The 24,157-nt window shown below is 40.3% G+C and overlaps 1 protein-coding gene across 1 annotated transcript in view; it reads left to right on the top strand.

Moving 5' to 3' along the window:
- The window catches only part of plcb3 (phospholipase C, beta 3 (phosphatidylinositol-specific)), a 122,857-nt gene that overhangs the window by 94,154 nt on the left and 4,546 nt on the right, over window positions 1-24,157 (top strand). The window contains exons 12-32 of the mRNA XM_061961087.1: window positions 1,818-1,900; window positions 1,983-2,067; window positions 2,214-2,358; window positions 2,463-2,564; window positions 2,646-2,719; window positions 2,793-2,889; window positions 2,973-3,057; window positions 7,321-7,445; window positions 7,522-7,676; window positions 7,749-7,910; window positions 7,986-8,085; window positions 8,166-8,270; window positions 10,096-10,190; window positions 10,268-10,400; window positions 20,861-20,902; window positions 21,040-21,149; window positions 21,256-21,365; window positions 21,436-21,595; window positions 21,667-21,743; window positions 21,807-21,896; window positions 21,973-22,030. Of these exons, the coding sequence (XP_061817071.1) occupies window positions 1,818-1,900; window positions 1,983-2,067; window positions 2,214-2,358; window positions 2,463-2,564; window positions 2,646-2,719; window positions 2,793-2,889; window positions 2,973-3,057; window positions 7,321-7,445; window positions 7,522-7,676; window positions 7,749-7,910; window positions 7,986-8,085; window positions 8,166-8,270; window positions 10,096-10,190; window positions 10,268-10,400; window positions 20,861-20,902; window positions 21,040-21,149; window positions 21,256-21,365; window positions 21,436-21,595; window positions 21,667-21,743; window positions 21,807-21,896; window positions 21,973-22,030 (2,193 nt within the window). The remainder of the gene's footprint in view (window positions 1-1,817; window positions 1,901-1,982; window positions 2,068-2,213; window positions 2,359-2,462; window positions 2,565-2,645; window positions 2,720-2,792; window positions 2,890-2,972; window positions 3,058-7,320; window positions 7,446-7,521; window positions 7,677-7,748; window positions 7,911-7,985; window positions 8,086-8,165; window positions 8,271-10,095; window positions 10,191-10,267; window positions 10,401-20,860; window positions 20,903-21,039; window positions 21,150-21,255; window positions 21,366-21,435; window positions 21,596-21,666; window positions 21,744-21,806; window positions 21,897-21,972; window positions 22,031-24,157) is intronic.

The following is a 24,157-nucleotide window of genomic DNA, read 5'->3' as shown; positions in this document are numbered from 1 at the left end:
GTAGAAAACCGCTTTTTTATGTCAGTTCACTAGTTGTCATGAATGTGTATTCATATATATATATATATATATATATATATATATATATATATATATATATATATATATATATATATATATATATATATATATATATATATATATATGTGTGAGTGTGTATTTATACGTGTATATGCGTATTTTATGTGTGAGTGTGTGTGTGTGTGTGTTTTTACAAATAGAAAATATGTGTGTATGTGTATACATACAGTACAGGCCAAAAGTTTGGACACACCTATTCCTCATTGAATGCGTTTTCTTTATTTTCATGACTATTTACATTGTAGATTGTCACTGAAAGCATCAAAACTATGAATGGACACGTGGAGTTATGTACTTAACAAAAAAAGGTGACATAACTGAAAACATGTTTTATTATCTAGTTTCTGCAAAATAGTCACCCTTTGCTCTGATTACTGCTTTGCACACTCTTGGCATTCTCCCCATGAGTATAAGTTGCATTTTTTTGGGAAATGTATTTGATAAAACCAACACCAAGAATAGACATTTGAAAGGCAATTTAAAATAAATAAAGAATAGTGAACAACAGGCTGAATAAGTGTACGTTATATGAGGCATAAATAACCAACTGAGAACGTGCCTGGTATGTTAACGTAACATATTATGGTAAGAGTCATTCTAATAATTATAACATATAGAACATGCTATACGTTTACCAAACAATCTGTCACTGTGAATGAGCTAAATAATATTATTTGATATTTTACGGTAATATGAGTATAAGTCGCACCCCCGGTGCGACTTATGAAAAAAACTATGAAAAAAACTGCGACTTATAGTCCGAAAAATACGGTATATTTTGGAAATATACCGTATATATAATTGCACCCAATTCTAATTGGGTGCAATTAGAATTGCACCCAACCATGCAAATTTTGCATTTCCTTTGGAAATCGAGGTCCCAGAGTCTGGAGGAAGACAGGAGAGGCACAGGATCCACGTTGCCTGAAGTCTAGTGTAAAGTTTCCACCATCAGTGATGGTTTGGGGTGCCATGTCATCTGCTGGTGTCGATCCACTCTGTTTCCTGAGATCCAGGGTCAACGCAGCCGTCTACCAGCAAGTTTTAGAGCACTTCATGCTTCCTGCTGCTGACCTGCTCTATGGAGATGGAGATTTCAAGTTCCAACAGGACTTGGCGCCTGCACACAGCGCAAAATCTACCCGTGCCTGGTTTATGGACCATGGTATTTCTGTTCTAAATTGGCCCGCCAACTCCCCTGACCTTAGCCCCATAGAAAATCTGTGGGGTATTGTGAAAAGGAAGATGCAGAATGCCAGACCCAAAAACGCAGAAGAGTTGAAGGCCACTATCAGAGCAACCTGGGCTCTCATAATACCTGAGCAGTGCCAGAAACTCATCGACTCCATGCCACGCCGCATTAACGCAGTAATTGAGGCAAAAGGAGCTCCAACCAAGTATTGAGTATTGTACATGCTCATATTTTTCATTTTCATACTTTTCAGTTGGCCAACATTTCTAAAAATCCCTTTTTTGTATTAGCCTTAAGTAGTATTCTAATTTTATGACACACGGAATTTTGGATTTTCATTTGTTGCCACTTCAAATCATCAAAATTAAATGAAATAAACATTTGAATGCATCAGTCTGTGTGCAATGAATAAATATAATGTACAAGTTACACCTTTTGAATGCAATTACTGAAATAAATCAAGTTTTTCAAAATATTCTAATTTACTGGCTTTTACCTGTATATATAGCGCATTCCTCTTTCTTTATGATACACTTCATTGCAGGAGGTCATTGAAGCCATTGCAGAGAGTGCTTTCAAGACCTCACCTTACCCAGTCATCCTGTCATTTGAAAACCACGTAGATTCGTAAGTTGCACCTTTTGTAATTTTAAAGTTAATTAGTCCCCTGATGTATAAAATTGTCACTTTTATTGTTTTGTTTTTTCAGGGCTAAACAGCAAGCCAAGATGGCGGAGTACTGCAAAACCATATTTGGAGACGCCTTGCTCATTGAGTCTCTGGACAAATTTCCCGTAAGAATGACCTCCTGTGTTGATGTTGTGTAGTATGTCTTAACCTGGGCTGTATCTTAATGTTTTTTGTATGCGTGGAAAATGCGTGACGATTAAGGGTTCAGTAATATAGAAGCATAACCTTTGTGTTTTGCCCTTGACGACAGCTGCTACCGGATAAGCCGTTGCCTGCGCCGCAGGACATGCTAGGGAAGATTCTCATCAAAAACAAGAAAAAGCACACCCACAACCGGCCCTTGAGCGGTGGCAGCATGCGACGCCGCGAGCTGGAGGAGGAATCACCCAACACAGGTATGCAAAGACGGTGCACAGGTTGTTGTTTTTCTGCCGTTGACAAGCTGCAGCTTGTTGCGTGGACATGTGGTCAGACCTCATCGGGTTGTTTGTGTGTGTAGATTGTCCTCTGTTGTACAGCGAAGGAGGCCAAATCCTGTCTAATGCGGAGGAGAAACTTGCCGAGAAGATAATCAAAGACTCTGATCCTCGCAAGTCCATTGGTAAAGCCGATTAGCTAATAATATATTTAAAAGTCCTGTATCGTCTGTGTGGCGTCAGGCCTTTTATTTACACCCTTCCAGGATGCGAAGGAGATAGCGAGGAGGATGAAGAAGACGAATCGGTGGCTGAGCTAAAAAAGCCCAACTCGGATGAGGTAAGGGCACTTCGGAAAGTTTTTTCAGCTGGCAGGACGATTGACGGAGTTATCATGTCTTCTCTTGCTTTAGGGCACAGCAAGCAGCGAGGTCCACGCCACAAAGGAGATGTCCTCGCTTGTCAACTACATCGAGCCTGTCAAATTTAAGAGCTTTGAGGTGGCCGCCAGTAAGTGGGATGTAGCTACTGAGTGTTATTCTTCTCTGTCTGCACCAGCATTCTTTTTAAAATGTCATATTTTTTTAAACCAGGGAGAAAGAAGTTCTTTGAGATGTCGTCGTTTGTGGAAACCAAAGGCATGGACACGTTAAAGAGCTTCCCCATAGAGTTTGTCGAGTATCCTTGGGAGCTTGCCTTTGAAATTCAGTAGCTTGTAAGGACAAAAGCATTGAGCTAATTGAGTACAGTAGGGGGGGTCGAAAGTGCGGCCAGGGGCAATTTTTGTATTGGCCCTCGGCATGTTCTAAAACGATAATAATTTGGGAATAATGGGTTCCAGCATCGACAAAACTCTATATTTTAGTGTAAGTTTGTACACATTGAACACAATACAATGTGCTCTACAGTACTAAATATCGCACAGTTATTAACTTTCCCTTTGAAGTGGAACTGCAATTTTTTGGGCATTTTCACAATCATTATGAGAGACAAGAACAGGGTTCTAAAGATGATTTAAAAAATGTTTGTAAAATGAGAGTCACCGTTGTACCCTTCAAAGAGTCTGACATAGTTTTTTTCCATCGCAGACTGCGTGCTGTTTAAGCGACACGTTGCTTTTTGGCGGATTCGTGTTGGCGCAGCCGACGACGAGCCGGAGGTTTCCAAGTGGCGCTGAGGAGAAAACATGTCTCAGCCACACCTTTAGTCCGCCCTTTTTGCCTTCTATTTATCCTATCTCTATCTTTTTCTCGCTTTCTATTATATTTGCACTGTCATGTGACGTTTACGTGGCAACAAAGTTGCAGTTAGCCGCTTGTTCTTAGCCCAACATGAACGCAGCACCAGCCTGTGTCACTGCCATTGTTGTCATTAACTTAATGCTATTATATTAATGTATTACACCTAATAACCCAGTTACGTGTAATATACATCTAGCTATGTTCTATTTTTATCACGCTGCTCATATGTCTTGAACGCAGCGTGGACGCTACTTTAAAAGTTGTCATGTTTTTAAAAACACAAGTGCTTCATATGGTTAACAAACTACGCCGAATATGTCTATGTAGTTGCTTAGTTTTAGGCAAATGACACAATCTCGACCTTATAAGGTGCATGTTGTATTTTTTCAGCTGTCTTAAGAAAAAAACGATGATTCTCGAAGGGGTTCGGCGTTTATATGCCGGGGATACCTATAAAAAAGTTGTCTTATTTATTAAAACAAGGCGTCACCTGGCAAATAAGTACACCGGAAGTGTCCGCTTAGTTGTTTTGTTTAGGGAAACAACAATGTCTTAAGATAATAGGGGCCGATGGCATTTTTTTCCAGCCGTCCTAAGGAAGAACGCTGGTTTTCCAAGCGTGGTATTTATTGTCTGTTGTGTTTACCTAAGCATTTTCTTTCTTTCTTGCTTTAGTTTATTTCGAACATGAACACACTTACAGCATAATACATCACACCATTTCATATCGTTTCACTTTACATCATGTCCGAAAAGAAGTAGGAAGAAGCTAAGCTTATTTAATCCTACCACTTTCCCACTTCAGAGCGTTTACAAATATATACGTTCATTTACGGACTTCTTCAGTTTTTGTAATAGATAATTAAGTGAGTCATGATAAACATACTGAGATGAAGAATATCTTATTTTTAATAAGGTTGAAAGTGTTTCTCATAATTGTTCTTCTTTGTACTTTGTAAGCACTATTAATTTGAACTAGCTCTTAAACTGGATCATATCAGTACATTGTTTAACTTCTTTACTTAATTTAATTTCACATACATGGGGCGGCATAGCTCGGTTGGTAGAGTGGCCGTGCCAGCAAATTGAGGGTTCCAGGTTTGATTCCCGCTTCCGCCATCCTAGTCACTGCCGTTGTGTCCTTGGGCAAGACACATTACCCACCTGGTCCCAGTGCCACCACACTGGTTTAAATGTAACTTAGATATTGGGTTTTACTATGTAAAGCGCTTTGAGTCACTAGAGAAAAGCGCTATATAAATATAATTCACTTCACTTCACTTTAAAACTCTCCATCAACATTTTATATACACACTACAAGTATATATATAATGTAGTAACAGACACGTTCATAACAATATGTCATTGTTTTTAACCACTGTGACAGTCTGGTGTGCCGTGGGAGATTATCTAATTTCACCTGTGGGTTAAAAATATTTTTTGCAAACCAGTAATTATAGTCTGCAAATGATGTGTTGTTGTTGAGTGTCGGTGCTGTCTAGAGCTCGGCAGAGTAATCGTGTCATACTCTTCTATATCAGTAGGTGGCAGCCGGTAGCTAATTGCTTTGTAGATGTTGGAAACAGCGGGAGGCAGGGTGCAGGTAAAAAGGTATCTAATGCTTAAACCAAAAAAAAAAAAAAAAAAAAGGTGAGTGCCCCTAAGAAAAGGCATCAAAGCTTAGGGAAGGTTATGCAGAACGAAGCTAAAACTGAACTGGCTACAAAGTAAACAAAAACAGAATGCTGGACGACAGCAAAGACTTACTGTGGAGCAAAGACGGCGTCCACAATGTACATCCGAACATGACATGACAATCAACAATGTCCCCACAAAGAGGGATAAAAACAACTGAAATATTCTTGATTGCTAAAACAAAGTAGATGCGGGAAATATCGCCTAAAGGAAGACATGAAACTGCTCCAGGAAAATACCAAAAAAGAAAAATAGCCACCAAAATAGGAGCGCAAGACAAGAACCAGAACACTACACACAGGAAAACAGCAAAAAATAGCGTGATGTGACAGGTGCTGACAGTAGACCTACTTTGAGACAAGAGCTATATTGATGCATGGTTGGTTATGGTTTAAAGTCATATCCAACAATTGCGACAACGACTTTTTGCTGTCAACTGAGTTTTGTTTTTTAATGATTTCTGCTGGTGGTGTGCCTCCGCATTTTTTCAACGCAAAAAATATGCCTTGGCTCAAAAAAGGTTGAAAAACACTGCAATATGTAACATGTTTTTTATACACACTGCAAGTATATATATAATGTAGTAACAGACACCTTCATAACAATATGTAACATGTTTTATATACACACTGAAAGTATAAATATAATGTAGTACAGACAACTTCATAACAATAAGTGATATGTTTTATACACACACTGCAAGTATATATAATGTAGTAACAGACACCTTTATAACAATATGTAACATGTTTTATATACACACTGCAAGTATATATATATATAATGTAGTAACAGACACATTTATAACAATATGTAATATGTTCAATATTTATCGTATTTCGGTCATTTTATGCATTACCGGAACTTCATTCCTCAAAGCATTTATTTCTGTTCCTGTAGCAGCGCACATCCGACTTCCAGCAACAAATGTGTGTTCTTACTTCCGGAAACAAACGGGAGTGTGTTGTAATCATGCCAGACTTGGTAACAGACAGTGAAGACAACTATTTTTGGACATATATGGATTCACAACCTTATCTTTTTGAACCCGAATATACGGAGGATGCAGTAGAAAATGGATCGTTGGACTGCTATTTATAGAAGCGAGCACAAAGAGAGAGTGAAACGTTGCAGCAGACGTAAGCTGAGAAAGTGAGGTCGGCCTGACTTTACGGTGTAAATGTGGAACTTGGAGCCTGGCTATTTTGACATAAATCGAGTGCTTACCCAAAGTCAACTTAAAAATACTTCCCCGGCTTGCTGGACCAAACAGAGTGAGTCACTTTAATATTGATCATGACATATACAGCATGCTGTCACGCTAGCTGTGTACAAACAAAATATGAAATGTGGGCTAATACTTTATTGTTTTTCAGTCCGTACAAATTGTTGTGGGATCGCAGTGTTGTGCATTAAAAACTCAAAAGCCATTCAGCTGCTGACGCAAGAGCTGGCTTACCTCTTGCTGTAGCTAGCTTACGGCTAATGCCGTAGCATGCTGTCGAAAGATGATGTTTTACTACGCAAGATAAACAGATCCTCAGTGTTAGCTCTTCCAATAACAATGCTGCTACAGTTTGGTTATTACACAGGTTACAGAACGTAAATGAAGTATTGTTGGCGGTTCTGGCATGCATTTTTAAAGTGATTTAGAAGCAGAATCGATTGATTCCCATTAGCTGCATTGCCAGTCGCCAAGAACGAGCTGATTTTTACAAATTAGAATGCAAAAAAAACTAAACTTTTGTCGTCTTGTCTCTCATTAGGATTGTGAACAATAGGCAACATTCCCCCCCAAAAAGTGCAGTTCCCCTGTAATAACAAAGTCAAAACAAGCCCAGTCAATAGCCCTGTGGTGCACCCACAAAACTCCCTAACTTTAACAGCTGTGTTTCTGCAATTATCAAGAATAAGAAATACAATCCACTTTACCTTGTTTTCATGCAAATACACTGTGAAAGTGTGTGTTATTTTTGGTGTTAAAATCTTAACAGCAGTGCTCTAGGTACAACAAGAACCAGCTGAGCCGAATCTACCCGAAGGGAACAAGAGTGGACAGCTCCAACTACATGCCGCAGGTCTTCTGGAATGTCGGCTGCCAGATGGTGGCACTGAACTTCCAGACTCTTGGTAAGCACTCGACTGAAGTGGTATGTCACAAACATGGCCGACCTCTTCTATTTCATCCCTCGGTCGACTCTCTTAGATCTGCCCATGCAGCTCAACATGGGTGTGTTTGAGTACAATGGCCACAGCGGCTACCTGCTAAAGCCGGAGTTTATGAGGAGGACCGACAAGCATTTTGACCCTTTCACTGAGAATATAGTTGACGGAATAGTTGCCAACACAGTCAAAGTTAAGGTAAGGACAAAGATGACGTTTGGACGTTAATTCAAGTTGAGAAGTTACATTTGATGGTCTGACACACACCAGGTGATCTCAGGACAGTTCCTGAGCGATAAAAAGGTTGGCGTGTATGTGGAATTGGACATATTTGGACTTCCTACAGACACAAAACGTAAATGCAGAACCAAAACCTCCAACGGGAATTCGCTGGATCCCATTTGGGACGATGACGCCTTCGTTTTTAATAAGGTGTCCGAACCTCTCAAGTCCCTACTTTTTAGTAGTTAATGCTTTTTTTTTTCAAACTGAATTTTTTGTCATCAGGTGGTCCTCCCCTCCCTGGCCTCCCTGAGGATTGCCGTATTTGAGGAGAACGGCAAGTTTATCGGACACCGCATCCTCCCTGTGTCGGCCATTAGACCAGGTCCGTGCGCGCAACCTGAGAACACGCTTGCACTCATCTTGAAGCTTTCGTCACTCAATGATGGATTGTTGTCTTTGTAGGTTACCATTACATCAATCTAAAGAATGAGCTGAACCAGCCCCTCCTGCTGCCCTCCCTACTGGTCTACACCGAGGCTCAGGACTACATCCCCAATGAACACCAAGGTGAAAGGGCCCTCAACACAGTCTAGATCAGGGGGCCCCAACCTTTTTTGCAGTTTAATGTAGGCAGTATTTTCAACGACCGGCCTTCCAAATACTGTAAATACAGCAGAAATAAGTGCATGAAAACTAAAACTTACCGTAACGCTGAATTAGTGGGAGCCCTGGCCTTTTTCCTTTTGCAAAAAAAAACTCTCCAAAGACTTTTGTTTTTACTCATTTTTGCTCGCTTGTGAGCTTATTTTTTAACGTATCTGATACGTGATACGTCATTGTCGATGACAATAGCATAGATATATAACAAATCTAGATATCCTTGCCAATGGTTTTCTATAGATTTCTATTTTTATGGATTGCTATTTGTATTCTAAAAGGTATGCATTCATATTTTTTGCATTATTTCATAGAGAGATACACACATGTATGCGTTTTTGGTGCAATTTTCCATGCGTAAACACTCTGTTAATGCTAACTACTTGTGCAATAGGGCTATGTGCCATAATACCAACACCTTAAGTCTCAAGGCCAAGAAAGATTTGGATTTTTTTCCTTCAGCATACTTATTATATTGAACCATTTAGCACACTTCCACTTTAGCGCTATAGCACTTCTCCATCTTCCTTATACACTTTAACTACTATGGTGATCTGTCCTGAGCTGAGGCCAATTTTTTTTAAATTTCTATTATTAAATCCGAATCTGTGTATTTTATTGTACTGTTTATGTCAGATGTTGGTGCTGTTTAACTTAACTTTTTCTGGACCTTGTTGTACATACCATCAACCTGCCAGGGACTGCAGATGGAAATTAGCTTTCAGCTACAATCTGGCACATTTAAATTTTTAACAGTATGTTCAATATTGTGCATAACAAATAGCGACTTCCTGTCAGGAGTTATATTTTACATCTCTAAAAAAGCTTGCAGGCGAAAATGTGGTTGTTTATAAATATGTCTATGAGTGTTCTCATTCATCCAGGTCATTGTTATCTCAGGGCATTCAATCGATCGCAATTGGACTGTTTGGTTTGTCTTGGAAGACGTTTCACCTCTCATCTAAGTAGGCTTCATCAGTTCATGCTCATAGACTTAGATTGGTCAGAACTAATCTACCCAAAACCCAAATTGTTATACTCCAAAAAACCAGGAGGGCGTGCCTGGGCAAGGATGGTTTCGCCCTATCGTAGTGAGAAAAACAACTGTTTTGATGCAAACGAGCAATCCTACTGTCAAAGCCAATGACAGTCATTAAAGTGTAATTTCCCTTCGTTAGCATTGAGGTATTGTTTGGCAGAACGATCGCTGTGGATCGAATACTACCAGTCCAAAATAGTCAGAATCCCCCGCGTAAGCATACAATTCAGTTGTAAACAAAAGGCACAAATGAAATACTGGTCACCTTCTGTGACCAGAATGTTTCTAACTCCTGTTATTTGTTGGAGGCTAAATTTCAGAATCTTTTAGGAATGGTTGAAAGGACAGTGTTGTATGTGGGGAACAGATGGTGTCGCAGACCACCTCCTCTGTTCAGGGACGCTTTTTCCACCCTGACCTAGATGGCTTCCCTCACTCCTCTTTCGTACCATCCGTCCTCCCTGTCCAGAATCTGTACATCTTTGCTCTTAAAGGAGTCTGAGTCTTGGCCTGAAGAGTTTGCCCGTCTATGCTGTGCCATGCATCTCTGCCTTTCTGTGCGGCCCGGTAGCAAATGCGTCACGGACCAGTACCGGTCCCTGAACTGGTGGTTGGCGACCACTGGTCTAAATGATGGCACTGGACTGCTCAGTTGGTGTGTATTACGTTTTATTTTGTGTGTGTGTTTGTCTTCAGAGTACGCCCAGGCGCTGACCAATCCCATCAAACATGTCAGCCAGCTGGACAAGAGGGCGACACAACTGGCTGTGCTGCTTGAGGACAACTATGAGGTACAGAGCATTCAGCTGACTCATTCATTTCTCGTCTGCTGGCAGCACTAAGATGCAAGTCTGTCGCCTCCTCCCAGAATTTCCCCAACCTACCCAGAGATGGGGATGCCTTTGTGGAGGGCAAGGACATCGAAAGGTATCCCGCATCCCCTTTTATCCCCCCTTGCAGACCGGACGAATCGCCCGACATCATCAACCTGCACTCGCCAGGTAGACACTGATTACTAAAATTCTGGGATTTACATTTGAAAAGTACCACAATGGAGTATAAAGTGTGGTCCATTCGCTCGCTGCCCGTTTTGTATCGGTCAGAAGCATCACAATTAAAATTAAACAAGTAACACTAATAAAGTGATTTGCTTTGCCAACAATAACACAAAGCTGACTGTAAAGTAGACTAAACGTTCAGAGTAATTTTAATTCAACTGATATTTGAAGTAGTGCAGACCACATTTTGCATGCAGGGGTCTGTAGTGCAGGCTCAGGGCCATTTGCGACGCACATCTTATTTTCTAATGGCCCATGTCATGTCCATGTTACACTTTTGCTAGAGCTGCGGATGTCACATGCAACGATCCCTCTAAGGTGCGCGCCTGCGCAATTGCGCACTGCTCAAGCGTCCTCTGCGCACAGCAAATATATGCCACGCACCAAATCGAATCCCATCTGAATTGTAAACAAAATAGACACATTTATTCTGTGTAATTTTGCAATGCAACTCTGAGTGACAGTGACAACAAGCGGCCCTAACGGTGTTCGTCAACACCGTTCAATTATTGTAACGTCTATCGAGATGCTTCGAGGACAGGAATTATATCGATCACTTTATTGAGCAAAACTGTTTATATTCGGCCATAACCACACCAACAACATGAGTAATAAACTTCTATCTCGAAAAACTAGTCATTTTCTGCTGTACAAACCAGGCCAAAACCAACTTGTCATCTGTCACCAACACGCATAGCACTAAGCCACTGGGTGCGTTTATGGCCACACAAAAAGTCGGACAACTCAAACACCACACAAAGTTACGCTATGACTCCACAGTCATACGTGTGCTTATTCTACTGTAATTTATTATTAATGTTAATTTATTGATATTAATCATGGAATGCTATTACTAGAGAAAGTTAAAGGAATGCACACTTCATCCTATGCTTACATTTCATTGTACAACATGAGGATGTTTAAGGGGAACTAAATGTGATCTCTGAAAGGGGTACAAATGATTTCCAAAGCAGGACCCCCACCCAGACATATTGTACAGTACTAATCCATAGCTTATGAAAAACAAGATTTCATTTATTTTCATTACAAGTGGGCCAAATCACTAATATTACAAAATAATCTCCTGAAAATGGCTCCTCTCATTTGAGTGTTATTATAAAAGATTGGTTTGAGACAGGGCAGCACGGTGGGAGAGGGGTTAGTGCATCTGCCTCACAATACAAAGGTCCTGAGTAGTCTTGGGTTCAATCCCGGGCTCGGGATCTTTCTGTGTGGAGTTTGCATGTTCTCCCCGTGACTGCGTGGGTTCCCTCCGGGTACTCCGGCTTCCTCCCACCTCCAAAGACATGCACCTGGGGATAAGTTGATTGGCAACACTAAATTGGCCCTAGTGTGTGAATGTGAGTGTGAATGTTGTCTGTCTATCTGTGTTGGCCCTGCGATGAGGTGGCGACTTGTCCAGGGTGTACCCCGCCTTCCGCCCGATTGTAGCTGAGATAGGCTCCAGCGCCCCCCGCGACCCCAAAGGGAATAAGCGGTAGAAAATGGATGGATGGGTTTGAGACAGGTGTGCTGCTGGTGTTGCCACGTGTGATGTTGCTCACATGTGCTCCACTGAATGCTCAGGGAGTTTTTGTGTTTGCTCACACACATGAACAATTAGAGGGAACATTGGTCACATGACTAGAATGCAGTGGCGGGCCGTGCGGTCCCCACCTAGGCCTTCAGTGATATCTGACTTCAATGATTACCTCTCAAAATCACCACGTGACCATTGCTATACTATACAGAAACACATTTACGCACTACTCGGCTTTGAATCAATTAAAACATATCTTATGTGGTACTGTCAAAATAAAAATTGCGAAAAACACATTGATCGTAGAAAAAGAAAGAAAATATTTGAACTTACAATTTGTAGCACCCATTCGAGCTTTCGAGGTTGGCTTAGATCGTCTCACAAGATGTAGTTTCTCTTTAAATATCCTTCTTAAAAATGGCCTTGCAAATATATGTTGTCTTGTCTAATCATAAAAGATGCAGATGAGGCGTGTTGGCTGAGTTCTTAAAGTTTACTCCACGGCGTGCTCATCAAAAACATCCGGCATGTCTACATTCAACAAGCTAAATGGGGCTACTGCGCATGCTGGGTAATGGAGTTCTTATGTCAACTAGCTCATAACATCACAATATATATCTGCCTTAGGCCATCTAGAAGGCCTTACTGACAACAACTCTTGATTTGGCTGGCTATCGCAACTGTCTGTCAAATGTTTGTGTCACTTCTGATTGGATAAAAACTCTATAACCTAAAAACAACAGCTCTGGAAGGAGCATAATATGACATGAAGGGAATATGAATTATTTTAGATATTTAGGGAAAGTAAATTAAAAAAATACTTTTATCTTTAATTATGATCATGATTTCTGGTTTTGTTAGGCCAGCAGAGAAGGCCTTGCTGGCCCTGACGGCACACCACTGCTAGAATGGTACCAAGCCTTTTCAGAGATTATTGCACATTTTAATCACACAAATATTGAACAACACAACACGAAAACTTAATTTGTATACTGCACCCAGCGTGCTTTTTACGTCTATCAAGTCAGCCATAACGAAGGTCAAAGTTCGAGATCTACAATATCTGGACATATTAACTTTCCCTCCTTCTACAGTCTTTAGTCGATCAGCCCTGTTCCCCTTATAATACAATGCCTATCAACAATATACAGCAGCTTTAGAATAGAGCAGCAATTCAACTTCACGTTTGACTTCCGCTCATAGCTAAGTGAGCATCGAGTATTTAGCTTCTGTGTTTAACTTGTCAGTCGTTCCAAAGTCCAACTCCTCTTTATTCAACAAAAAAACACCAGAAATCATAGTGACAGGTAACTAAATACTAGGGGTGTCAAAAAAAAAAGTTTTTCAGATTAAGCGCGAGTCTTATTTGTAACGATTCCTAATTGATTAAAAAAAAATCTAAAAATGTTTTTTGTTTTTTTTCAATCTGTCTTGTCCAACCATTGAAGCAAATCATATTGTTGATACAGATGCCCATATTTGCTGTACATTTCTGTTTTACAAAAGGGTGGTGTGGGATACTTCTCTTGTTGCCTTATTTGTGTTTGACTTTATTAAATGTTTGGGTAGAATTTTATCAAACAAAACCTTTTTTCTCTTAAGTAATTTAGAAATTGATCAGAACTGATTATCTATTTCATGGAGAAATGCAGTTACCGGTAATCATAAAACTGGCGCTGAAGTGGTGTCAAATGAGTTTGCTTAGTATAAAAATTTGCCGAAATTTTTTAATGAAAGAAACTGCTGTTGTAAATGTGTCCACTAAATGTCACAATAGCAATTATTTGTATCTTTGTAGATAATGCTACATATGTACAAAATACCACATGATGTTAGTGCACCAGTCGAGGAAAATGAGCAAACTACATAAATAACATCCTGTATTTTGATTTTGATTATTATCAGATCATTTATTCAGAAAGTAGAAATAACGACAAATAAAGGTGTAGAATACTATTAAGCGCAACATGTAAGTGTAAAAAAAAAAAAAAAACATTATAATTTGGACGTTTTCAGAATGTGCTTGTTCTATATTTAAACAAAGAAAACACTCTGAAGTTGTCTTTATTTTTAAGTTATCATGCCGTGATTTCACCAGTCCGGCCAATTTGGGAGTAGATTTTTCTCCATGTGGCCCCCTATCCATACTTGCCAACCCTCCCGGATTTTCCGGGAGACTCCCGAAATTCAGCGCCTCTCCCGAAAACCTCCCGGAAGAAATTTTCTCCCGAAGATCTCCCGGAATTCAACCGGAGCTGGAGGCCACGCCCCCTCCAGCTCCATGCGGACCTGAGTCCAGTGTGCGCACACAAGAAGACGAAGCAGAAGAACGAGACCATAGTCAAAGAGCGCAGGGGAGACACTTCTCCAGGGCTGATGTATGCTCGGGGCAACACCCTTCACTTTACCCAGCAGTGGGTCTCCACAGCGGACGACTTTAGGGTGAATGATGAGTCCAGCGATTAGTTGCAAATCTTGCTTTATTGATTGCTTGCACACAGCCAATCCATCACAAAACCAACTAGTCCCTCCCCGCATTTACGCTACCGCTCTCTCTCTTCTCTCGCCCACACACTCACTGACGTCACTCACCTCATATGCTGTCACCTATTAAAGGGCCACACACACACATACTCTACTCTCATAACACACACAGTACAGTTAGTAGAACAACTGTGTTTTCATTACTGTGTATTTGATAGGTGCCATTGCCCCGGAATTGTATTGCATTGTACTTTCAAGTACAACAAAGAGTATATGAGTGTTATGTGTGTGTATATGTGTAAATAAATGAACACTGAAATTCAAGTATTTCTTTTATTTATATATATATAATAAAATAAATAAATAAATATACAGCTAGAATTCACTGAAAGTCAAGTATTTCATACATATATATATATATATATATATATATATATATATCTAAAATGAGTTTGACACCCCTGATTTAAATCGAGAATCGATTCCAAATCGAATCGTTACCCCCAAGAATGGAATCGAATCGTGTGGTGCCCAAAGATTCACAGCCCTACTAAATACACAATATCATTGTGTATAAAGGATTATATTCCATTCTTGATATGAAGTGTTCACTACACACATGAAATCCGTTGTTAAAGCGCTCTGAGCACTCATTTTTTCTCGTTTTGCGGCTGTAATCCACTTTTGTGGTCTTTTGGAATGCTCCAAAATGCTTTCATCATCATTTTTCATTTGTCGTACAACGTATATGTCTACCGTAGTTTGAATAACTGAGAAAGACACGGAGAAACTCAGTCACTCATGTTTTAACCTGCCAATATGGCGATGTTTTGATTTTGCATGACGCTTGACATCATCTTCCGGAGCGCTATACCACAAATCTGACGTACCTTGGATTGGTTTTAGCCTTTTTAAAGAAAATCCAAAAATCAAAAATGACAGCTGCCTCCTTTGATTTTTGAGAATGTGACTCTCAATGGTTGTCCAAAATGCAGCCTTGGCGCTGGAATTTATACAGTTTAAAAGTGTTGTAGTAAGTCCGAGTGGAAACACGCGGTTTTGTGTGTCTGTAGCTTTAATGCTAATGAGCTGGGTTGCATATCTCTGACAGTGTGTGTCACCAAAAAATCTCTATTGGACACTTTATTCACTTTTTACATTGCACTTAAGGTTTCCCAATAAAAAATTTATCTAATTCTGTCTCTGAAAGAGGAGTCTCTGGCTGACGTTTGTACCAATGAAGTCCGAGTTGTCTGTTTCAGTGCTGTATATTTTTTGAACAAGAAGACAAAAATTACGCAAAATTCCATAGGGATTTCTTCAGCTGTGGAAAGCAATCCTGAACAATGTATTCCACAAAATGTACGTTCCATCTACACTTCCAGCAAATACACTGCACATTATTTGCTCCCTGCCAAGATTTAACATTTTATTTCAAGAAATGTTAGCTATTAAATTATTTTGAGTCATTGACTAATCTTAATTTTAGCATGAATAATTTGATTGTTTTTGTTCTAGTTTAAAAATGTTAGAATTGAGAAAATAACTTTTCAAGCAAGATATTTAGTTTTTTCCCCACATAGAAAATTCTGCAACACATCAAGGAGGCTTAATTACGAATTGCAAATTAGTTAAAGTTAAAGTCTCAACGATTGTCAGATACACACTGGGTGTGGTGAAATTTGTCCTCTGCATTTGACCCATCCCCATGTTCACACCCTGGTAGGTGAGGGGAGCAGTGAGCAGCAGCGTGTGCCGCGCTCCGGAATCATTTGGTGATTTAACCCCCAATTCCAACTCTTGAAGCTGAATGCCAAGCAGGGAGGCAATGGGTCCCATTTTTATAGTCTTTGCTATGACTCGGCCGTGGTTTGAACTCACAACCTCCCAGTCTACGGGCGGACACTCTAAACACAAGACCACTGAGCTGGTCACTGAGTTAAAGGAGCCATATGTAATAATCTGACCAGAAATGGTACTGCAATGACGGTCAAATTTCTGTTGTCCCCTCCCTCTCTCCCTGACTGAGGCTGCCAGATAGGCAGCCAAATCCAGCTCGATCGACAAGGCTACTCCAAGGAACTTCAAACTTCCACTGCCTCTTACTAGATGTTGAGGTGCTGGGAGCATAATAGATGAATAGACACGCATTTTACACAGAAATTAGGATATTTTCAGGAAGAAGTACACCATGCCTGCGTACAATATCACAACAAATGGCAATCATATAGTTATTGTCAGTACTATCAGAAAACAAAGACTAAAACAAACTACAACCACCGCTAGCAATTGTTATACTAGTGAAAATAAGTAGCGCATGCTTAGCAGCCTAATAATGTCGCCCAAAACTAAAGAGGAGACATTTTACTAAGGTATGTCTATAGGCTACTGTTTCAAACGTTTCAGTTTGCCATATAACTTGGTACATGTAGTTCACAATATGCAAACAAGAATGAGGAATTATTTTATCGTGTGATTGGCTGTCTCCATACGTTTCACATTGCCATGATGACAGCCGTGCTAATGTCTGAACCCATTTCCTCAGCGTATCAGCACATTGAGAACAAAATAGGCATTGACACTAGTAGGGGTGTAACGGTACACAAAAGTTTCGGTTCAGTACGTACCTCGGTTTAGAGGTCACGGTTCGGTTCATTTTTGGTATAGTAAGAAAACAACAAAATATAAATTTTTTGGTTAATTATTTACCAAATTTGTAAACAATGGCTTTATCCTTTTAACATTGGGAACATTATAATAATTCTGCCCACGTTAATCAACATTAAACTGCCTCAATTGTTGCTCAGATTAAATAAAAAGACAAAACTTTTCTTCTACATATAAAAAGTGCAACATTAAACAGTTTCAAGTGAACTCATCATGCTTAATTTATTACAGCATTTGGGAAGCCTGTAGTTGATTTTTATTATGTAAATGTTATATTTTTATCAACATGTGATAGCAGGGACCCTGCCATTCAAAACTAGGCTGCTGCATTACTAATGATTAATGTAACTATAGCTGAAAAAAGATTACAATAGCAATAGGAGAGACGATTCATCCCTGAACACCATGGAGTTCATGTAGGCTTAATGATGCAGGTACATTATACTATCAGAGACAGAAACTCTTCATTTAACATAATGTCCTTTTTTGCTGCTTCAACACAGCTCAATCAACACAGAAAAAGGTAAAGTAAAATAACAGACAGACATGGCTTTGCTGTCCATAACATACACACACACCGCAAAATGAGCTAACGTTAAGCTAAAAGCTAATTAGCCTTCACCTCAAGCCAGGACTGCGAGCGAGCTGAAGCTGCCGTTTATGTTTCTAGAACGTCAACGGGCTCATCGTGATGTTACTAGTAGTTGACTGGGAGGTGTTTATTATCATTTGGGGAGAGTACGCGGCCTGATGCTTACCTGCTAAACACCTACCTGCTCATCATGACGCTGGAGCAATGACTACATGCGCTTTGAATACGCACTGCTGATTGGCTGTTACCGCTCTGAATACGCACTGCTGATTGGCTGTTACCGCTGAGTGTGTAACCAATCAGATGGTTGTGTGGGTGGGACAATGCTGCGTGCTGCAGAGTACGGACAGGGACAGGCAGAACGAAGCGGAGCAGCTTGTTAATACTTTAGTTTAGGCGGCTACATAATATGTTCGTGTGGAAACTCGTTCGGTACACCTCCGAACCGAACCGAAACCCCCGTACCGAAACGGTTCAATACAAATACACGTACCGTTACACCCCTAGACACTACCCATATCCACAAAGGTTTTATTTGTCGTAAATATATTTTGCCCTGTCAGTTCAGATACAGATCGACATACAGCTGAACTACTGTTATCAGCTATAGAGGTATTCGAAAAGAACATACTTTTATTAATGCCTTTTGACATATCAGTGCCATTTAATGATGACTTGACATGTATTTATTACATATGGCTCATTTAAATAATGCTTGTTTTCAGAATAAAATACTTATTTCTATCTTAAACATCCTGCTAATTTCTAGTGATTCAAATCTTAATTTAAGATGGTTTTTTTAAGTAAAATTATCTGTCCACGCAGCTATTTAATGTATCTAGTTTTTAAGTGTTGGTTTCCCTAATCTATTTTTTTTTAATTTAAGCTTTTTTTTGCAGCGTACAAATACTAAATAAATATGACGCACTTTACATACGGTCACAAATGCGGTAAAAAAAAACACATTTATGCTCACCTGGAACTGCTGCAGCTATAAGCCCTCACTCTGAAAGTGACAGTGCTCAATTTAAATCAAAAGAATGGCATTTTTCAGTCAAATATATCTTCAAATAAATATAAATTAGAGACTGAATATATCTGCTGGGGATAAATTACTTACAATAAATTAAATGATAACATTGTGTTGTTGCAATTTCTATTGCATCATCAGTAGCGTAAAACTAACCTGTCTCACGACGGTCTGAATGAACTCCTTATTGAAAATCCATCCATTCATCCATTTTCTACCGCTTGTCCCTTTCGGGGTCGCGGGCGGTGCCGGAGCCTATCTCAGCTGCATTTGCATAATCAATATGGCGCCTTGACTGTGATATATGCCATATATCACTCACAACGAGGTAACATTAAGGAGTGAGACAGAAGGGCATGACCATTAGCAACACTAGCATAGCTACAGTATGTGATATAGAGTGCTAACATTATAATGATAATAATGGATTAGATTTTATATCGCGCTTTTCTATTATTAGATACTCAAAGCGCTCACAGAGAAGTGGGAACCCATCATTCATTCACACCATTATAATCACATAATATAGTAACATCATGCTAGTTTGGACAATTTGCTGACGAAAAACAATTAGATCAAACTTACACCTCCCACATTTGTAGCTGATTGAACTGACCGAGCTTGAAGGCTTTATTTTAAGATGTGTAGCAAATCTGGCTTTAAAAAAAACAAAAAAACAATGCAAATGTGGTGGGCGTTCATCTCGCTATATGCAGGAAGGAGGTTTTCCCTTCATGACTTCATGAAAAACTGCAACTTCAAGGCCGACCGTTTTCGCCTGAAAATGGAGCAGACAAGTGAAAGAGATGATAGATTTTCTCACATTTGGTGCTCATAAACAGACTTCAGGGACACAATTTTGCCCAACACAATAATTTAATGCAAGCATTCCATATACAGTGCATCAGGAAAGTATTCACATTGCTTCACTTTTTCCACATTTTACTCAAAAATGGAATAAATTAATTGTTGTCCTGAAAATTTTACACACAATACCCCATAATGACAATGTGAATAAAATTGTTTTTAATTTTGCAAATGTATTAAAAATAAAACACATGTACATAAATAGTCACAGCCTTTGCTCAATACTTTGTTGATGCACCTTTGGCAGCAATTCCAGCCTCAAGTCTTTTTGAATACGATGCCAAAAACTTGGCACACCTATCTTTGGGCAGTTTCGCCCATTTCTCCTTGCAGCAACTCTCAAGCTCCATCAGGTTGGATGGGAAGTGTTGGTTTTCATCCAGGATGTCTCTGTAGATTGCTACATCCATCTTAGTCTAGTCAGGGAGGTGACCAAGAACCCGATGGTCACTCTGTCAGAGCTGCAGCATTCCTCTGTGGACAGAGGAGAACCTTTCAGAAGTACAACCCTCTCTGCAGCAATCCACCAATCAGGCCTGTATGGTAGAGTGGCGGAAGCCATTTCTTAGGAAAAAGTTTGCAGGTATGCACCTGAAAAACTCTCAGGCACCACTCATCACCAGGCCAATACCATCCCTGCACGGAATCATGGTGGTGGCAGCATCATGCTGTGGGCATGGTTTTCAGCAAGTGGGAGACTTGTCAGGATACAGGGAAAGATGACTGCAGCAATGTACAGAGACATCCTGGATGAAAACTAACACTTCACATCCAACCTGATGGAGCTTGGGAGGTGCTGCAAATAGGAATGGGCGAAACTGCCTAAAGATAGATGTGCCAAGCTTGTGGCATCGCATTCAAAAAGACTTGAGGCTGTAATTGCTGCCAAAGGTGGTTTTTAATACATTTGCTAAATTAAAAAAAACTAAACACTTTTTGCATTGTCATTATGGGGTATTGGACAAATATGGATTCCCAACCTTATCTTTTTGAACCCGAATATACGGAGGATGCAGAAGAAAATGGGTGTAGAATGTTGAGGACAAAAATGAATTAATTCCATTTTGGAATAAGGCTGTAACATAACAAAATGTGAAATGCTGTGAATACTTTCCGTATGCACTGTACAATACATTGCTTATTTTTTTGCTTGCGTTATTGTCTCATTATTCATTTCACACGTCTGTTTTACTCCTCATTTCTTTGTGCATGTGTGCGTGCAGCGCCAAACCAAAAGGAAGACCTCATCGCCACGGTGCTATCAGGTAACCTCATCAACACTTGACATTTGTGCGCCAGTGTCCCCTTCAATTCCATTGTAGTCGCTCTGTCTTTGCTCAGTGCACTTCATTGCCCCAACTCTGTTCATGTTTATCTTCATCTCTCTCTCTCTCTCTCTCAGATGTGCAGGTGCAGACGACAGAGGAGCTGCGGCAGCATAAAAAATACTCAAAACTCATCAAGAAGCAGAGCAGAGATCTGGATGAGTTACAGAAGAAGCACCGAAAGAAGGTGATGACGTGCTTTTGCAGGCACTCTGTCTCTAGCAATATGTTTATATTGTAGTCGTTTGCAGTGGTGATAAATCAATTAATGCGGTTACGTGTGTGTGCTTTAGATGTGTAGTCTCAGTAGGGAGCAAAAGACTCGGACCACTCACTGGGAATCTGACCTGCAAAGAAGGCGCAGTCAGGTGGAGAAGCACCTTAAGCGGAGTGTCAAGAAGAAGTAAGTATGGTGTATAGGAAACACAGAAAGTGCAGTAGATGATACCTCGTGTGCTGGTGTGCGCATTCAGCGAGCCTCCAGAGCCGGTGCAGCGAGAACTGATGGCCTTGAATCAGGAGCTGGAGAAACAGACGGCGCAGCTCAGGGAATGGCAGATGCAGGAACTGCTGAAACTACGGCAGCAGCAGCACGTGCTGGAGAGGGAGAAGCAGCAAACACACCTCCAGGAGGTACCTAGGAGAACATCCACGTGCACGTCTCGTACAAACCTGAGTCACTCACGCCGGTTTTATGCCTGCAGTCCTTCCAGAAGTTGAAGGAGCTGGCCCACGAATGCCAAGCAGCTCAGCTCAAGAAGCTCAAAGAGATTTGCGAGAGGTGAGCGCCAACTCCCAGTTGAAATGTCCACCACCATCCATCCTTTGATTCTCCTGTCTGTAGGGAGAAGAAGGAGCTGAAGAAAATCATGGACAGGAAGCGTCAGAATAGCATCAGTGAGGCCAAGACCCGAGACAAAGACAAGGCTGAGACGTAACCAAGTTTTTGGAATGACGCTCTTTGTTTGTCGTTGTCTTGTTTTTCATTTCCCATGTTCTCATATGTGCAGAGAACTCAATGATATCAACAGGAAACACATTAATGACTCGGTCAACTTGATCCACAAGGTAAGCACACACTTGATCCCCAACATTTTGCTCATGCACAACTTAGTGGAGTGGTAGAATGTGACCTTTCCTTGCAGATTATTTCATAACCAATTTAGCATAGAAATAACATTGCAAACACTCTAACTAAAATGAAAAATGGAAGTGTGCTCAGTCACCCTTGACTACATTTGTGTGCATAATAAAGACACGTTTATGCCAAAACTAATGATCGCTTCACTGTGGCAAAATAAATCACCAGGATGACGACGATAAGACTGAAAATCATACTTGCCAACCCTCCCGGATTTTCCGGAAGACTCCCGAAATTCAGCGCCTCTCCCGAAAACCTCCCGGGACAAATTTTCTCCCGAAAATCTCCCGAAATTCAGGCGGAGCTGGAGGCCACGCCCCCTCCAGCTCCATGCGGACCTGAGTGACGTGTTGACAGCCTGTTCACACGTCCGCTTTCTCACAATACAAACAGCTAATGATCGAGGGCGAGTTCTTGGTCTCTTATGTGGGTTTATTGTTAGGCAGTTTCATTAACGTCCTCCCAGCGCGGCAACAACACACAACAGCAGTCAAGTTTTCGTCTACGTAAAGTAGTTCGTCTGCTGTAAACAGCAATGTTGTGACACTTTTAAACAGGACAATACTGCCATCTACTGTACATGCATATGTGACCCACCCATAATGTGTCACATTTTTGTGCTGATTTATTTATTTTATTTTGTGGTTTGAATTCGTTTTTGGAGCTGTCATTACACATTTATTCACATTGGTCAGTAGGGGGCAGTAGGGCGTTTCTTCCCAATTGACTGCTATCACCTGCAGACCGGAAGTGTCTTGTCATTCTGATGAGAGCGACCAGTCTGTGAACAATTGAAACGTCCTGTGTGCTTTTTCCTCCTGTATAACAGGTTAGTTTTGGTGAATCAACTCACTGAATAATATCCATGTGATCTTTATACGTTTAAGTACACATTCTGATGGTGGAGCCTAACTCTAAAGTGTTTGTGAGTTGTAGTTTGTATTTGTGAATGAATCCAGTGCACAGCTGCAGTAATCAATACAAAAAGGCGACGTGAGTGCGCAATGTTTATATAGGAACTTCTGATCCTAATTCAGACTCCCAAATTAGAGCTCCTGTTTTCTTATTGATTTTATAATGTATATTTGTATAATGTGTGTGTTCTGAAATAGTGACAGAGAATAGAACAAGGATGGACAATTCAACCCTTAACTCAACAATGAGTAGACGAGTGTTATGTGTGTGTATATGTGTAAATAAATGATCACTGAAATTCAAGTATTTCTTTTATTTATATATATATATATATATATATATATATATATATATATATATATATATATATATATATATATATATATATATATATAGCTAGAATTAACTGAAAGTCAAGTATTTCTTATATATATATATCTTAACCACGCCCCCCGCCCCACCCCCGACCACGCCCCCCACACCCCACCTCCCGAAATCGGAGGTCTCAAGGTTGGCAAGTATGCTGAAAATGGTCCACTGAGAGAAATTGCTGTAATTGAGCAGAAAAGTGATGGGACAAACAAACAGGGCATGTCACAAATAAGGCGAGGGAGGGGGAATTTTGCTCAAGTCCAGCACGGTACAAATGGCCTGGTGTGAGTACACCCTTTACCCTGGATTATGCGTCTGTGCAGTCACTGACATACAGTGCATCCGGAAAGTATTTACGGCGCTTCACTTTTTCCACTTTTTGTTGTGTTACGGCCTTATTCCAAGATCGAATACATTCATGTTTGTCCGTAGAATTATACAGACAATGTGAAAAGTTTTTTTTTTGCAAATTTATTAAAAATAAAAAAAACACATATACATGAGTATTCACAGCCTTTGCTAATACTTTGTTGATGCACCTTAGGCAGCGATTACAATCTCAAGTCTTTTTGAATACGATGTCACAAGTTTGGCACACCTATCTTTGGGAAGCTTTGCCCATTCCTCTTTGCAGCACCTCTCAAGCTCCATCAGGTTGGATGGGAAGCGTTGGTTTTCATCCAGGATGTCTCTGTACATTGCTGCATTCCTCTTTCCCTCTATCCAGACTAGTAAAAAACAGCCCTAAAGTTAAAGTTAAAGTACCA

The sequence above is a fragment of the Nerophis lumbriciformis genome, linkage group LG05, assembly GCF_033978685.3.
Source record: "Nerophis lumbriciformis linkage group LG05, RoL_Nlum_v2.1, whole genome shotgun sequence".
Taxonomy (NCBI): Eukaryota; Metazoa; Chordata; class Actinopteri; order Syngnathiformes; family Syngnathidae; genus Nerophis; species Nerophis lumbriciformis.
Note: the sequence above shows the minus strand (reverse complement) of the source record. Positions and strands in the feature narration are given on the sequence as shown.